The sequence below is a fragment of the Ranitomeya variabilis genome, chromosome 3, assembly GCF_051348905.1.
Source record: "Ranitomeya variabilis isolate aRanVar5 chromosome 3, aRanVar5.hap1, whole genome shotgun sequence".
NCBI lineage: Eukaryota > Metazoa > Chordata > Amphibia > Anura > Dendrobatidae > Ranitomeya > Ranitomeya variabilis.
In genome coordinates this window covers 496,153,828-496,170,632 of record NC_135234.1, presented here as the reverse complement: position 1 = coordinate 496,170,632, position 16,805 = coordinate 496,153,828, and the positions used below count along the sequence as shown (strand labels likewise).

The 16,805-nt window shown below is 41.6% G+C and overlaps 1 protein-coding gene across 1 annotated transcript in view; it reads right to left on the bottom strand.

Moving 5' to 3' along the window:
- MYH15 (myosin heavy chain 15) overlaps window positions 1-16,805 on the bottom strand; it is a 68,659-nt gene that overhangs the window by 7,256 nt on the left and 44,598 nt on the right. The window contains exons 30-35 of the mRNA XM_077296809.1: window positions 15,393-15,511; window positions 14,151-14,347; window positions 13,602-13,951; window positions 10,730-10,854; window positions 3,215-3,330; window positions 1,540-1,732 (exon numbers count right to left, since the gene is read on the bottom strand). Coding sequence (XP_077152924.1) covers window positions 1,540-1,732; window positions 3,215-3,330; window positions 10,730-10,854; window positions 13,602-13,951; window positions 14,151-14,347; window positions 15,393-15,511 — 1,100 coding nt within the window. The remainder of the gene's footprint in view (window positions 1-1,539; window positions 1,733-3,214; window positions 3,331-10,729; window positions 10,855-13,601; window positions 13,952-14,150; window positions 14,348-15,392; window positions 15,512-16,805) is intronic.

Sequence of the window (16,805 nt, the reverse complement as noted above, 5' to 3'; positions counted from 1 at the left end):
AAGGCAAAAATGTGTCCTGTACCATATAAAAACTGTTATGAAAAAAGTATAGGACACATTTCAGTCTGTCCCATAAGTCATTGTAAGATTCATAAACACTGAGACTGAGTGATCTACCTAATATTTATATAACAACAACCAGTGTATACACATATATAAACCAATAGTTGTAATATATATATACACAGTAAGTGCAGCACTCTTTAATCTCAACTTCTAGGTCTTGTGATAACCAGCGCGATCTTATGGGTTTTGGGAACATTTACACCTCATGTGACGGGTCCAAGTGCTATTTATTTTTTTCTCAGACAGCACCCATCATGTTTCATCGCTCCATATACATATCAGTTTTACAAACAGTGTCCCTGATCCATGTGACTCACAGCATGTGACTCTCATCCGTTTTTGCAGCCCAGACTCGACCATTACACTAATGCTCTCAATGTGAAAAACAAGATACCGGTAATCTTGTATAAAATAAATGATGTTACTAAGCAAGCTTCCAGGACCTCTGAGGTATGGTATTTTATCTTTTTTAGCCATTAAAAGATATCATAACTGCAGGATTATCTTGTTTTTCACACTGATAGCATTATTTTTTCTACAGGCTAACACTATACCAAACCTCTTTTATTCTTTTGACTATTACACTGTAACGTGGCGCGGGGTGGTAGCCGTAGGTAAGGTGCTCGTATTCTGCGCCCCGGCACTCTACAGGAAAATGGGGGTCCTGGCTGGGTGTGTGGACTTTCGTTATGGGGCGCTACCGCTGTCCCTTCACTTTAGCCCCTCACACTCTGGGCTAGTTCCAAACATTAACTTTGTCTCTCCATGTTATATCTATCTAGTGCTGGGCAGCACACTACTCTACGACTAATAACATGCATCACTAAGCTTACATCACATTACATTAATACACGTGTCTTCAAGGGGAACGTGGGCAAAACTTCTACCTTCTTACAACATTCTGAAGATTTGTATGATACATTTACACAAAAGTACCTTCAGTGCCCAAGTTGTCTGTTTGGAAAATGAACCACACTCGAACAGCACACGGACCAATGTGTCTGCTGGCTCTAACGTGATATTATTGCGCCATGTGAACTGTACAGCTAATCAGCAAATGCTGACAGGATGAAGCGCTCACACTTTCCTAGGATAAAACTCAGATGTCCGAGGAAAGTGTGAAAGCTGTAGCCCATGCGTGTCCGTTGATTTGCTGCAGTGCTCACGTAGCATAACAATGTCAGGCCAGCACCATCAGACCTAGCACCAACATCACTGGAACGGCAGACAGCCAGGCGGGTGAGAACCTGTCTTTTTACATTTTACATGGTGGAAAACGGCATTTAAGAAGGGGTTTCCAAATGGTGGGCAAGTCCTTTACGTATTGCCCATCTGTAGTAATCTGTATTAATCTCAGTTTCATTTGAGAAGTATTTCATCTATTCAGAAAAGATATATACCTATCACTAGTATATCAAACCATATTGTCTCCTGACACATTTAGCTGAACTCTGCTATTCCCACGCCACATACCTTCATCTGTGCCTGTAGGTTCCGCATGGATTTTGTCGCCTCAGTAGCTTGTCGAGTTGCATGACTTAACTGAATTTCCATTTCATTCAGGTCTCCTTCCATTTTTTTCTTAAGTCGGACTGCCTCGTTTCTACTTTTCGCTTCTGAATCCAAGTTAGACTGCAGTGACTCAATGATACGCTGTTGGTTTCTCCTGGTTTTTGTTAAATACATGAGAAGTGAATGTAAGAATGATTACTTTGGTATCTAGACAGTTTTACATTGCCAGAACTAGGAATGTTCACACCATGTTCTTTGATAAGAAGAATGGTAACACCTACTTGTCAATTTAGTTATAAATATTTAAGAGGAATAACAGGAACAACATAGCAAGAGGGGGGAAATCATCAAGGAATTCTACTTTTATGGTGATGACAATTTGCTAATGATGGCGCATAGTATATTTGCACAGCAATTTGTTATTTTTCACACATCTCACCATTTTTCTAATGTATCTGGAAAATGAGATCAGCTGCAGAGGGACAGGCCTCACAAGGACAGGCAGATTTCCCATCACTAATGCCTTCAATTGCAGCAAATTGGTTCTGGTGCTAGTAGATGTGCCAACATTAACTGAGAGGCAATAAATTGCACTTCTGCACATTTAAACATATAAAAGGAATCTATCAGTGGTTTTTGGTACCCAATCTGAGAGCATGCTGTAGGGGTGCAGACCCCAATTCCAGCTATATATCACTTACTGGGCTGATGCTGCAGTTCTGATGAAATCTCTGTCTTATCTGCTGCAGATCTAGCAGTTCTCTGAATGCTGAGCTCTATAGAACCCTGCTCACACCACAGATTGGCAGCTTTTTGTATATACTGTTCATAGACAGAAAACTGCCCATCAGTAGTGGGGGAAGGGTTATACAGAGCTGATGAATATGGAGGACTACCTGGTAACAGGCTTACTAGTCCTATAGTGGTAATATCCTGCTGATAAAACAGTGATTTGATAAAAACTATACCAAACAGCCCAGAAAGTAACACATCACTGGAATCAGAGTCTTTGTCCCTACATTATGCTGCTCTTAGATCAAATGACAAAAACCTGGTGGCAGATTTCCTTTAAGCTTAAATTGGCACATTAAGCAAATTTCACCCAGATATTTACTAAAATTAGACATGTCAGGAGAAATGACAGCTCCTCCTAAATATATGTGCTGTATGACAGAGTCTCTGTGAAACTGACTATTTACCATATGCAATCTTCAAGGTTCAGCGTTCAGCAAAATTTGTACTATGAAGGTTGTTTGCTCTAAATAAGACAGGACCAGATAATAATCTCTTTAGGCGTGAAATTTGGTCCAGTGAGAATTAATACTGTAAAACGCGAATCCATTGACATATAAATCGGTGACAGATGGGGGCAGATGGGGGCTCACGCATGAAAATGATTGCTAAGTAAGTACTACAGGTATTTGCCGTATAAACCAGTCAGATTTCCGAAATTCAGGTCTGAAAATAAAAGCTATGGCAAGCAATCACTCAAGTACCTGCCTGCACCAGACTTCATACATGAGACCGGTGGTCCCACAATAGAGAACTGCCGATTGAGATTAAGTATAAGGGGGGATCTTTAGTTTTCGTGTACACACAAGAGTCACAGGACAGTGGCCACGTCTGCAGATGATACCTTATATTTTCCGTCTCTTCTTCTTTTTCTGACAGTTTTCTTTCAAAATCTGCTTTTATTTGAGATACTTCTAGCTGGAACCTGAGGGTTTTGCTTTCTTCATGTTCAAGGGCGCCCTTATAAGAATGGGGAAAAATCATATATAAACTTTTTTTGAATGCTTATACAGAAAAATATAATCCACCGAATCACCAAATAGTTGTTGGAAAAATCTGTTTGAAATTTAATTTTTTTTTTTGCGCAACTCATGGTTGTACAAAAAAAAAGTTGTGGTTTTTATGCCAGCCCCAGTATCTTTTTGAATGCAGAGCAGGGCTTAGGCAGGAGGGGGCATAATTTATGCTACTAAAATGGCACACAGCAGCAATCCCCAAATTATTCATATGTGCATGTAGCGCCTTAAAAGACAAGTCCAGCAATATCTTTACATGGCCAGTCCCTTCCTCTGTTACTGTGAAATCAGAGTTTGAAATGATATGTAAATTAGTCTGTAGATGTATGAATGTAAGTGGATATATGAGAGCCTCTGTCACTCGAGCTCTATTACCTGCCCTGCTTGACTGATGGCTCCTACACAGCATTTTGCCTTTCAAACAAACAGAAGGACGTGGTGCTAAGTGGAGAATAGAGCTGGAGTGACAGAAGCTTCAGATCACAATAGCTCTTCAGCTTCATTTGTATATCAATTCAAACTGATTTCTCAGTAACCTAGGAACAGACTTGTAATTTAAAGGTATTGCTGAGCTTGTGTTTGATGCACATATAAATAGTTTGGAGAGGGGATTAAATCCTGCTGACAAATTCCCTTTAAGAGTCAAATGACTCTTAATGAATTCTATCACATCTCACTCCAGTGCACTATTCATCAAGGCTTCTGTACAAATCAGCAGTCTTGATGAATTGAGGGCTTAATTCATATAAAGCCCACATGCACTTTTTACCAACATGTCATTTTTAAATGGTGTTTGACACTTTTTCCTTTTGTATTCCCCAATATATAAGCAGTGTGTTATTGTATACTGTATATGAGATATGTCATGGGTGGGCACTGAATTTTCCACTGGAGCCACATGTGAATCTCTCATTCTTGTGGAGCTTTGTGCTAAGCACAATGATTGGCTGCAGCAGTGATATGTGCTTCCGTTGTGATTTCAGCACTGCAACAAGTAAACAGAAACTGGTAGCAGCACAGAGGCAGCGCTGTACTGGGGAAGGTAACATCAAATTTTATTACTTTACAGTGGTTTTCCCACAAACAAAAGTTGCATTTAATCAATAGATTGTTGGAATAATAATAATGTCCTCTATGGGATGGGTTTAAAAAAATGTCCCTGTGCTGAGATAATCTATAACTGTGCCCCTGCTGTGTGCTGTGTAATGGCTGTGTCTGACCGTACAGGGACATGGCTGATCATACCACAGCTCCTGGCCAGGGGAGGAAGCAAAAGAGTATACAGACAGGACTGCAGGGGATCGCAGCTGATTCTTTTTGTGGAGGAAAACATTAACCTGCCTTATTTTAAACAATATTTTACTTCAAATAAAAAATCATTTGTGGTTCCGTGCTATAATGTCTGTACACTATTTTTTCCCCCCTCCTGCCCAGAGACGCGCCTCTATGAGCGCTGACATCCACACGATCTCCCATTGCATCCAGTGAAATTGTTCTGATGAAGGTCTAGATGTGGACCGAAAACGTTCAAACCTATATCTTTGTGGATGCACATTAACCCCTTAGTGACAGAGCCAATTTGGTACTTAAAGGGACACTGTCACCTGAATTTGGAGGGAACAATCTTTAGACCTAGGGGCGGGGTTTTCGGGTGTTTGATGCACCCTTTCCTTACCCGCCGGCTGCATGCTGGCTGCAATGTTGGATTGAAGTTCATTCTCTGTCCTCCGTAGTACATGCCTGCACAAGGCTATCTTGCCTTGCCGAAAACCCCGACCCTAGGTCTAAAGATTGTTCCCTCCAAATTCAGGTGACAGTGTCCCTTTAATGACCGAGCCAATTTTTACAATTCTGACCACTGTCACTTTAAGAGGTTATAACTCTTGAACGCTTTATTCGGATCCCGCTGATTCTGAGATTGTTTTTTCGTGACATATTGTACTTCAAGTTAGTGGTAACATTTCTTCGATATTACTTGTGATTATTTATGAAAAAAATGGAAATATGGCGAAAATTTTGCAATTTTCAAACTTTGTATTTTTATGCCCTTAAATCAGAGAGATATGTCACGAAAAATAGTTAATAAATAAAATTTCCCACATGTCTACTTTACATCAGCACAATTTTGGAAACAAATTTTTTTTTTGTTAGGGAGTTATAAGGGTTAAAAGTTGACCAGCAATTTCTCATTTTTACAACACCATGTTTTTTTTAGGGACCACATCACCTTTGAAGTCATTTTGAGGGGTCTATATGATAGAAAATAACCAAGTGTGACACCATTCTAAAAACTGCACCCCTCAAGCTGCTCAAAACCACATTCAAGAAGTTTATTAACCCTTTACGTACGTCACAGGAACTGAAACAATGTGGAAGAAAAAAATGAACATTTAACTTTTTTTTGCAAACATTTTACTTCAGAACCATTTTTTTTATTTTTCACAAGTGTAAAAACAGAAATTTAACCACAAATTTTGTTGTGCAATTTCTCCTCAGTACGCCGATACCCCACATGTGTAGGTAAACCACTGTTTGGGCGCACCGCAGAGCTTGGAAGTGAAGGAGCACCGTTTGACTGTTTCAATGCAGAATTGGCTGGAATTGAGATCGGACGCCATGTCGCGTTTGGAGAGCCCCTAATGTACCTAAACAGTGGAAACCCCCCACAAGTGACACCATTTTGGAAACTAAACCCCTTAACGAACTTATCTAGATGTGTGGTGAGCACTTTAAACCCCCAGGTGCTTCACAGAAGTTTATAACATAGAGCCGTGAAAATAAAAAAATCGCATTTTTTCTACAAAAATGATCTTTTTGCCTCCAAATTTTTATTTTCAGAAGGGTAACAGGAGAAATTAGACCACAAAAGTTGTTGTGCAATTTCTCCTGAGTACGCCGATACCCCATATGTGGAGGTAAACCACTGTTTGGGCACACCGCAGAGCTTGGAAGAGAAGGAGTGTCGTTTTACTTTTTCAATGTAGAATTGGCTGGAATTGAGATCGGATGCCATGTCGCGTTTGGAGAGCCCCTGATGTGCCTAAACAGTGGAAACCCCCCACAAGTGATACCATTTTGGAAACTAGACCCCTTAAGGAACTTATATAGATGTGTGGTGAGCACTTTGAACTCCCAAGTGCTTCACAGAAGTTTATAACGTAGAGCCGTGAAAATAAAAAATCGCATTTTTTCTACAAAAATGATCTTTTTGCCCCCAAATTTCTATTTTTACAAGGGTAACAGGAGAAATTAGACCACAAAAGTTGTTGTGCAATTTCTCCTGAGTACGTCGATACCCCATACGTGGGGGTAAACCACTGTTTGGGCGCACCGCAGAGCTTGGAAGTGAAGGAGTGTCGTTTTACTTTTTCAATGTAGAATTGGCTGGAATTGAGATCGGACGCCATGTCACGTTTGGAGAGCCGCTGATGTGCCTAAACAGTGGAAACCCCCCACAAATGACACCATTTTGGAAACTAGACCCCTTAAGGAACTTATCTAGATGTGTGGTGAGCACTTTAAACCCCCAGGTGCTTCACAGAAGTTTATAACGTAGAGCCGTGAAAATAAAAAACCGCATTTTTTCTACAAAAATGATCTTTTTGCCTCCAAATTTTTATTTTACCAAGGGTAACAAGAGAAAATGGACCCCAGAAGTTGTTATACAATTTGTCCTGAGTAAGCCGACACCCCATATGTGGGGGTAAACCACTGTTTGGGCGCATGGCTGAGCTCGGAAGCAAAGGAGCGCCATTTGACTTTTCAATGCAAAATTGACTGGAATTGAGATCGGACGCCATGTCGCGTTTGGAGAGCCCCTGATGTGCCTAAACAGTAGAAACCCCCCAAAAGTGACCCCATTTTGGAAACTAGACCCCCCATGGAACTTATCTATATGTGTAGTGAGAACTTTGAATGCCCAAGTGCATCACAGAAGTTTATAATGCAGAGTCGTGAAAATAAAAAAATATATTTTTTTTAACAAAAAAGATTTTTTTAGCCCCCAAGTTTTTATTTTCACAAGAGTAACAAGAGAAATTGGACCCCAAAAGTTGTTGTCCAATTTGTCCTGAGCATTCTGGTACCCCATATGTGGGGGTAAACCACTGTTTGGGTGCATGGCTGAGCTCGGAAGGGAAGGAGCGCCGTTTTGGAATGCAGACTTTGATAGAATTGTCTGCGGGCGTTATGTTGCGTTTGCAGACCCCTAATGTACCTAAACAGTAGAAACCCCCAACAAGTGACCCCATCTTGGAAAATAGACCCCCTAAGGAACTTATCTAGATATGTGGTGAGAACTTTGAATGCTCAAGTGCTTCACAGAAGTTTATAATGCAGAGTAGTGAAAATAAAAAAATATTTTTTTTTCCCACAAAAAGATTTTTAGCCCCCAAGTTTTTATTTTCACAAGGGTAACAGGAGAAATTGGACCCCAAAAGTTGTTGTCCAATTTATTCCAAGTACGCTGATGCCCTACATGTGGGGGTAAACCACTGTTTGGGCGCACGGCAGAGCTCAGAAGGGAGGGAGCACCATTTGACTTTTTTAGCGCAAAATTGGCTGTCGTGTTTGGAGACCCCCTGATGTACCTAAACAGTGGAAACCCCCCAATTCTAACTCCAACCCTAACTCCAACACACCCCTAACCCTAATCTCAACCCGATCCATAATCCTAATCACAACCCTAAAGATAATCACAACCCTAACCCCAAAACAGCCCTAATCTCAACCCTAACCATAACCCTAATCAAAAACCTAAATCCAACACACCCCTAACCCTAATCTCAACCCTAACCTCAAACCTAACCCTAATCCCAAAACACCCCTAACCCTAATCCCAACCCTAACCTTAACCCTAATCCCAACCCTATCCCTAATCCCAACCCTAATCCCAAACGTAACCCTAATCCCAACCCTAATCCCAAACGTAACCCTAATACCAACCCTAATCCAAACCCTAACCCTAATCCCAACTCTAACCCTAACTTTAGCCCCAACCCTAACCATAACTTTAGCCCCAACCCTAACCCTAATTTTAGCCCCAACCCTAGCCCTAACCCTAACTTTAGCCCTAACCCTAACCCTAAATTTAGCCCCAACCCTAAGGCTACTTTCACACTTGCGTCGTGTGGCATCCGTCGCAATCCGTCGTTTTGGACAAAAAACGGATCCTGCAAATATGCCCACAGGATGCCTTTTTTGCCCATAGACTTGTATTACCAACGGATGGCCACACGTCGCGTCCATCGTGCACTGGATCCGTTGTGTTTTGGCGGACCGTCGTCACAAAAAAAGTTCAATGTAACCTTTTTTTTGTACGTCGCGTCCGCCATTTCCGCGCATGCGTGGCCGTAACTCTGCCCCCTCCTCCCCAGGACATAGACTGGGCAGCGGATGCATTGAAAAACTGCATCCGCTGCCCACGTTGTGCACAATTTTCACAACGTGCGTCGGTACGTCGGGCCAACGCATTGCGACCGCCCCGTACCGACGCAAGTGTGAAAGAAGCCTAAGGCTACTTTCACACTAGTGTCGTACTCGGCCCATCGCAGTGTGTCTGGCCGACGTACCGATGCTAGCATTGTAAGCGCCGCACAACGGGTGCAGCGGATGCTGTTTTTTCAACGCATCCGCTGCCCCATTGTGAGGTGCGGGGAGGCGGGGGCGGAGTTCCGGCCGCGCATGCACGGTCAGAAATGGCGGACACGTCGCACAAAAAAGTTACATGTAGCTTTTTTTGTGCCGACGGTCCGCCAAAGCACGACGCATCCGTCGCACGACGGATGCGACGTGTGGCAATCCGTCGCAATGCGTCGCTAATGCAAGTCAATGGAGAAAAAACGCATCCTGCAAGCACTTTTTCAGGATGCGTTTTTTCTCCAACGACTCATTGCGACGGAAGCCAAAAAACGCTAGTGTGAAAGTAGTCTAAGCCTATCCCTAACCCTAGCCCTAACCCTAGCCCTAAATTTAGCCCCAACCCTAACCCTAAATTTAGCCCCAACCCTAGCCCTAACCCTAAACCTAATTTTAGCCCCAACTCGTCTCTCCTGCCGGCCGGCAGATGGCAGCAGATGGCGGGCGCACTGCGCATGAGCCCGCCATTTTCTTTCCCGAGGAAAAAGCCGGCCGGCAGGAGGAGACGCAGGAGGACCCAGGGACACCGGGTGAGTATGATAGGGTCCCCGAATCCCCCTATTTCTCTGTCCTCTGATGTGCGATCACATCAGAGGACAGAGAATTACAGATTGCTTTTTTTTTTGCGGTCGCCGGTAAACAGTTAATTACCGGCGATCGCAAAACAGGGGTCGGTAAAAACCGACCCCGATCATGTTCTTTGGAGTCTCGGCTACCCCCGGCAGCCGAGACCCCAAAGATCTTCCGGGTGCCGGGCGGCGGGCGCACTGCGCATGCGCCCACCATTTTTTCCCCGGAAAAAAGATGGCAGCGCCCATCGGGAGCCACGAGGAGCACCGAGGGAGATAGGTGAGTATTGGGGGGCTATTGGGGGCGATCGGGAACCCTATTTCTCTGTCCTCCGATGTGCGATCACATCGGAGGACAGAGAAATTAAATGGCAAATCGCGTTGGTTTTTTTGTTGCGACCGCCGGTAAACGGTTAATTACCGGCGATCGCAACTCGGGGGTCGGTAAAACCCCCCCGAATCATGTTCTCTGGGGTCTCGGCTACCCTCGGCAACTGAGACCCCAGAGAAAATCCGACTCTGGGGGGCGCTATTCACTTTTTCCACAGCGCCGTTAATTAATGGCGCTGTGGTTTAAGTACCCTTAGCGGCCGCCGTTAAAAGGCGTATCGGCGGTCGTTAAGGGGTTAAAGGATCTTCTTCTTTACACTAAAATTCTTCTTGAGTGCCAAGTTTTTTTCTTATTTTGGATTCCTGAGTTGGATACCCTACTTGAGCACTTATACTGATTAGTACAAGTGCCGTGTTGCTTCTTTTTCATTGACCATGTCCCTGTACGGTCAGGCACATCCATTGCACAGAACACAGCAGGGGAACATCTATAAGATTATCTCAGCACAGGAACATTTTATTTAAACACATCCTATTGTGGAAATTATTATTATTCCAAGATCTATTGACTAAAATGAACTTTTGTTCATGGTGAGACCCATTTAATCCAGCATAGGCCATTAGCCTTTAACCAATAGCTCTCACAGGCTATACAATCAGTGGGTTAGATGCTCTATATAACATACAGTACAAATCATTCCGTCATGATACCAGAGAATCATATTGTCCGACAACCAATCAATTCCTCATATGGCACACAGTATATAACACAATTACACATATGTATATAGTATGGCTTGTCCTCACCTCAGCTTCCTCCAAGGCCACCTGAACCTCTGACTTCTCTTGTTCTACTTGTTTCTTCACTTTCTCTACTTCATGCAAATTCTTATTGCCTTCACTGACTTGGTCAGTCAAATCAGAAATCTCCTCTGAAAATCAAATATCTATAGGTTACAGCCTAGACATTACCATTTAATGTAATAGAGAGACATTTTTAGCTCCTGCAGTTAACTTCTTCCCTCGTGGCCAAAAAAAATACCTTTTTTTATTTTCCTGTTGACATAGTTGTATGAGGAATTGTTTTTTGCAGAATCAGCGGTAATTTTTAATTATACCATTAATTTTACCATATAATGTACTAGAATAGGGGGGGAAAAATCCAAGTGCCGTGAAATGGCAAAATAAAAATGCAATTCTGCTTTTGTGTTTTGGGTTTATTAGTGTTCATTTTACCATCAAAAATTACTTGGCAACATGATTCTTCACATGAGTACGATTACATCTATGTATTTTTTTTTAATTATTTAAAGGGGACCCCTCACCATGAAATTGCAGTCCAATCTTAAGGCACAGAGCAAGGAGAGCTGAGTAATATGATGTAAAGTTTTATGAGAAAAGATTCAGATTAACCTGTGTTTCCATCAATTAATAATCTGTTTTTCTGGGATTTTGGGTCCAGTGGACGGTCCTATAAGTGACTAAAAGCTATTTTTGGATATGTTTGCATATAGATATAGCTGTCAGTCATTGATAGGACCGCCCACTGGACCCAACATCCAAGAAAAAGCAGAGCTTTAAATGAATAAATCACAGATTATACTGAATATTTTCTATAAACTGCAGAGTTTGCATAAGCTTTTTTTGCAAAAGGTATACTTTATAGTTATATTTATAACTATTTAAGCAGTCTAAATTGAGATGAAAGCTTTTTACAAGCTGTATGGGAAATCTGTGTAGGCAATTATTAGCTCACAATAGGTAGATATCACATTAAGGCTAGATTCACACAACCGTATAAATTAAATCATCAAAGTTTCATCCAGAAAACTGCAATCTGTCTGTAAGCAATCCATTTTTTTAAAACAGCAACTATTAATAACTAGATGGTGGCCCGATTCCAACATATCGGGTATTCTAGAATATGTAGGTAGTATATAGCACAGACTACATACTATATTGCACAGTGACGTAGTATATAACACAACCGACGTAGTATATAACATAGCTACGTAGCATATAACAGAGCTACATAGTATGTAACACAGCGTAAGTAGTATATAGCAGAGCTACGTATATTACACAGCCACATAGTATATAACATAGCCACGTAGTGTATTGCACAGCTACGTAGTGTATTGCACAGGCATGTAGTATATTGGTCAGCCACGTAGTATATAGCAGAGCCACGTAGTATATAACATAGCCACGTACGTACTATATTGTAGAGCCATGTAGTATATTGCACAGCCACGTAGTATATAACACAGTCACGTAGTGTATTGCACAGCTATGTAGTATATTGGTCAGCGACGTAGTATATAGCAGAGCCACATAGTATGTAACATAGCCACGTAGTATATTGTAGAGGCATTATATTGCATAGCTACGTAGTATATTGCACAGCCATGTAGTATATAACAGAGCCACGTAGTGTATTGCACAGTCGACGTAGTATATAACAGAACCGACACAGCCACATAGTATATTGCACAGCTACGTAGTATATTGGACAGTCACGTTGTATATTGCCCAGCGACATAGTATATAGCACAGAGATGTAGTATATAACAGAGCCCACGCAGTATGTAACACAGCCCACGTAGTATATAGCAATGTAGGCACTATATGCATGGTTAAAAAAGACTTAAAATAAAAAATAAACATATACTCACCTTCCGAAGGCCCCTTGAAGTCCTGGCGCCTGTGTGCGGTGCACGCGGCAGCTTCCGGTCCCAGGGTTGGTATGAGCGCAGGACCTTTTATGACATTGCGGTCACATGAACGTGACATCATGGCAGGTCCTTCTCGCATAGCATCCTTGGCACCAGAACCTGCCGCTTGCACTGCCGAGGACAGCGTGCAACGTTGGAAGGTGAGAATAACCTTTTTTTTTTATTATTATTATTTGTAACATTAGACTTTTTTGCTATTGATGCTGTAAACGCAGCATCAATAGTACAAAGTTGGTCACACAGGGTTAATAGCTGCATTAACGGAGTGCGTTACACCGCGGCATAACGTGGTCCGTTAACGCTGCCATTAACCCTGTGTGAGCGCTGACTGGAGGGGATTATGGAGCGGGCACTGACTGCGGGGAGGAAGGAGCGGCCATTTTGCCGCCGGACTGTGCTCGTTGCTGATTGGTCGTGGCTGTTTTGCCACTTGGGATTTCCATTACAGACAGACAGACAGACAGAAAGACGGAAGTGACCCTTAGACAATTATATAGTAGATTTACAAGACGATTTACAGATTCCTATGTTCAGAATTTGCAATTTATCCGTAAAAAATGGGTGCTATACTGTTACGCTCTATGGAATCAGATTGTTTTTTTATTTGTGCACCAATAGAATTGAAAGGACGAGTCTCATCTCACACATGGAATAAACTAGTGCATTCTGTCATTTTTTTTTTCACACGTAGATTTGGTCAGTGAAAAAAAAATCATCTGCACTGCCCCACTAAATAATATTTGTCTGATTGCAGATCGATTTTTTTTCTTGGTGCTCTTCCTACTTGATGCCAGCAACAGATCAACCACTTCCCGGTCCCCTCTGAATTAATCTACAATTACCAATTCCCAGACTGCTCTAGTGACACCATGGTTTGGGAATTTCACTACTATGGGGGAACACTTTAAATATTAGATATAGATTTTTTAATATAAATCACAAACCTTGCAGATTCTTATTTTCCCTCTTCACGGTTTCTAAGATATCCAGCACTTCCTCATAGGCATTCTTTAACTTAAACAGTTCAGTGCTCAAGCTGCGGGCCTCCTTCTGTGAGCCTTCAAGCTCAGCCTGGGCCTCCTCATACTTCTGTTTCCAGTCAGATATAATCTTGTCAAAATTGCGCTGCTTCTTGTCCATGGCAGCAGCAGCAGCATTGGACCTTTCCAGATCAATCATCATGTCTTCCAGCTCACTCTGCAGGCGATGTTTGGTCTTCTCTAGAGAAGCACACTTAGCATTAGCAGCTTCAACGGCCTCTTCAGCCTCCTGGAGCCTTGTAGCTAATTTTTTTCTATGAAAACATTTAAAAGCAATCACATAAAGTACATACAAATATAAATGAGAAATATTGCTTTCTTTTGCTATGGCCTTTACAATTAAGACTGTGTTCAAATCTCCACATAATGCCGGTTCTGTCACAAGACGAACACTGACTGCGCCCAACAGGTTTTACTCACTTATAAAAAGTGCACAGTACTTAGGAATCTTACTTTGCCTCTTCCAGCTCCTCTGTCCTCTGAATAGCGTCTGTTTCATATTTATTCCTCCATAAAGCCACCTCGGCATTGCATTTGGACAGACTTCTCTGGAGCTCGGCTTTAGCTTCTTGTTCTTCATCAAATTGTTCGCGGAGAAGATCGCAATCATGTCTGGCAGACTGAAGAGCATGAGCCAGTGCGTTTTTGGCCTGAGGAACAAAATTAATGTATTACAGTATGAATGCCTAATGTCATGATTTGGAACATTTGCCATAGATAGTCTATAAGGCCACTAATCTGAAGCTGAGGGACAACATGAACATTTTGAATGGCTGGGAGAAGAAACAGAATATGATAGCAACCTACTACTACATGGCTGCCGCTGTATTGTCCCCCAGGGAATTTTTTTCCATGCTTCTCTATTGTCGCATTTAGGCACGAGTGTGTGTTTAATTTGAATTAAAGAGAGAGAACATGTACAGTTACACAAGTAATCAGCCCTGAGCAGAACATTTACTTATTCTATGAGCCAAATGGTGTAAGACCTGCGCATGTAGATGTCAGAATTAGTGTCATGCATGAAGTCTGGACATTACAGGCTTGTATTTTTGAAGGGAACCTGTCACATTGTACATACTGTCTGAATCTATGGATATCATGATATAGAGAAGAAGAAGCTGAGCAGAATTATAGATAGGTTTGATGGAAAAGATTCATTATACTTTGTTGTTTGTATGCATATAGGTCCTGTTGGAGGCCGTGCTCAGTGATTGACGGGTATGTCTGCATTCATAGGCATACAGGGAAGACCATCAATCACTGAATAGGACCACCCACTGGACCCATATAAATACTAACACCAGGAATTTCAATGAACATAATGCAAGTTTTACTGAAAATGTATATCAATCTAAGCGGCACCGCCTGTTTTATAACAACCAATGATTTTCAACATGACAAGTTCACTTTAAGTGTTGTGGGTCTCTGTTTCTGGTTGGGTCAGACAGATAGACACAAAATTGAATTTCTCTGCTTTATTTTTTTCATTTACACTTTGATGCAAGATTGCATGAAGAATCCTACAGCTCTAAAATGGTGAGCGGCATTTTCACAAAGCGCCAAGTGTTTACAGTATTGCCTGACGGTAGCACCACAATTCCATTGTTATCTACCGGTAGTAGAAGAAATGTGGGTGATCTAAACCATGTAGACGTCATCTTGTAGCTGAAGCATTGCAATACAAAACTACATTACCTTTGTTTCTTCTTCAAGTTGTTTTTTAAGCTCTTCTATCTGTTGAGTAAATGAAGATTTTCCTCTGGACAGCTGACTTATTAAAGATTCCTTCTCTTCAAGAAGTCTCGAAAATTCCCCTGTTTTTAACATTTATGAGACAAATATATTAAATGTCAGCAATCAAATTGTGTTCTAGTGACATTTGCACTAGTACATTGCCTGCAAACTTTTATTTCTGCATCTAATCTTTTTCTATCTGAAATATAGGTAGAGAACATCTTATGAACATTTATGGAAAATGTTTTGCGTTGCTTACAACACCATATTATTCTCCCTACTCACTGAATGACATAGATATTGGCTGATTTACAGTTAGGTCCATATATATTTGGACAGAGACAACATTTTTCTCATTTTGGTTATAGACATTACCACAATGAATTTTAAACAAAACAATTCAGATGCAGTTGAAGTTCAGACTTTCAGCTTTCATTTGAGGGTATCCACATTAAAATTGGATGAAGGGTTTAGGAGTTTCAGTTCCTTAATATGTGCCACCCTGTTTTTAAAGGGACCAAAAGTAATTGGACAGATTCAATAATTTTAAATAAAATGTTCATTTTTAATACTTGGCTGAAAACCCTTCGTTTGGAATGACTGCCTGAAGTCTTGAACTCATGGACATCACCAGACGCTGTGTTTCCTCCTTTTTGATGCTCTGCCAGGCCTTGACTGCGGTGGTTTTCAGTTGCTGTTTGTTTGTGGGCCTTTCTGTCTGAAGTTTAGTCTTTAACAAGTAAAATGCATGCTCAATTGGGTTGAGATCAGGTGACTGACTTGGCCATTCAATAATATTCCACTTCTTTGCTTTAATAAACTCCTGGGTTGCTTTGGCTTTATGTTTTGGGCCATTGTCCATCTGTAGTATGAAACGACGACCAATCAGTTTGGCTGCATTTGGCTGGATCTGAGCACACAGTATGGTTCTGAATACCTCAGAATTCATTCTGCTGCTTCTGTCCTGTGTCACATCATCAATAAACACTAGTGACCCAGTGCCACTGGCAGCCATGCATGCCCAAGCCATCACACTGCCTCCGCTGTGTTTTACAGATGAGGTGGTATGCTTTGGATCATGAGCTGTACCACGCCTTCAACATACTTTTCTCTTTCCATCATTCTGGTAGAGGTTGATCTTGGTTTCATCTGTCCATAGAATGTTCTTCCAGAACTGTGCTGGCTTTTTTAGATGTTTTTTAGCAAATTCCAGTCTAGCCTTTTTATTTTTGACACTTATGAGTGGCTTGCACCGTGCAGTGAACCCTCTGTATTTACTTTCATGCAGTCTTCTCTTTATGGTAGATTTGGATATTGATACCCCTACCTCCTGGAGAGTTCTGTTCACTTGGTTGGCTGTTGTGAAGGGGTTTC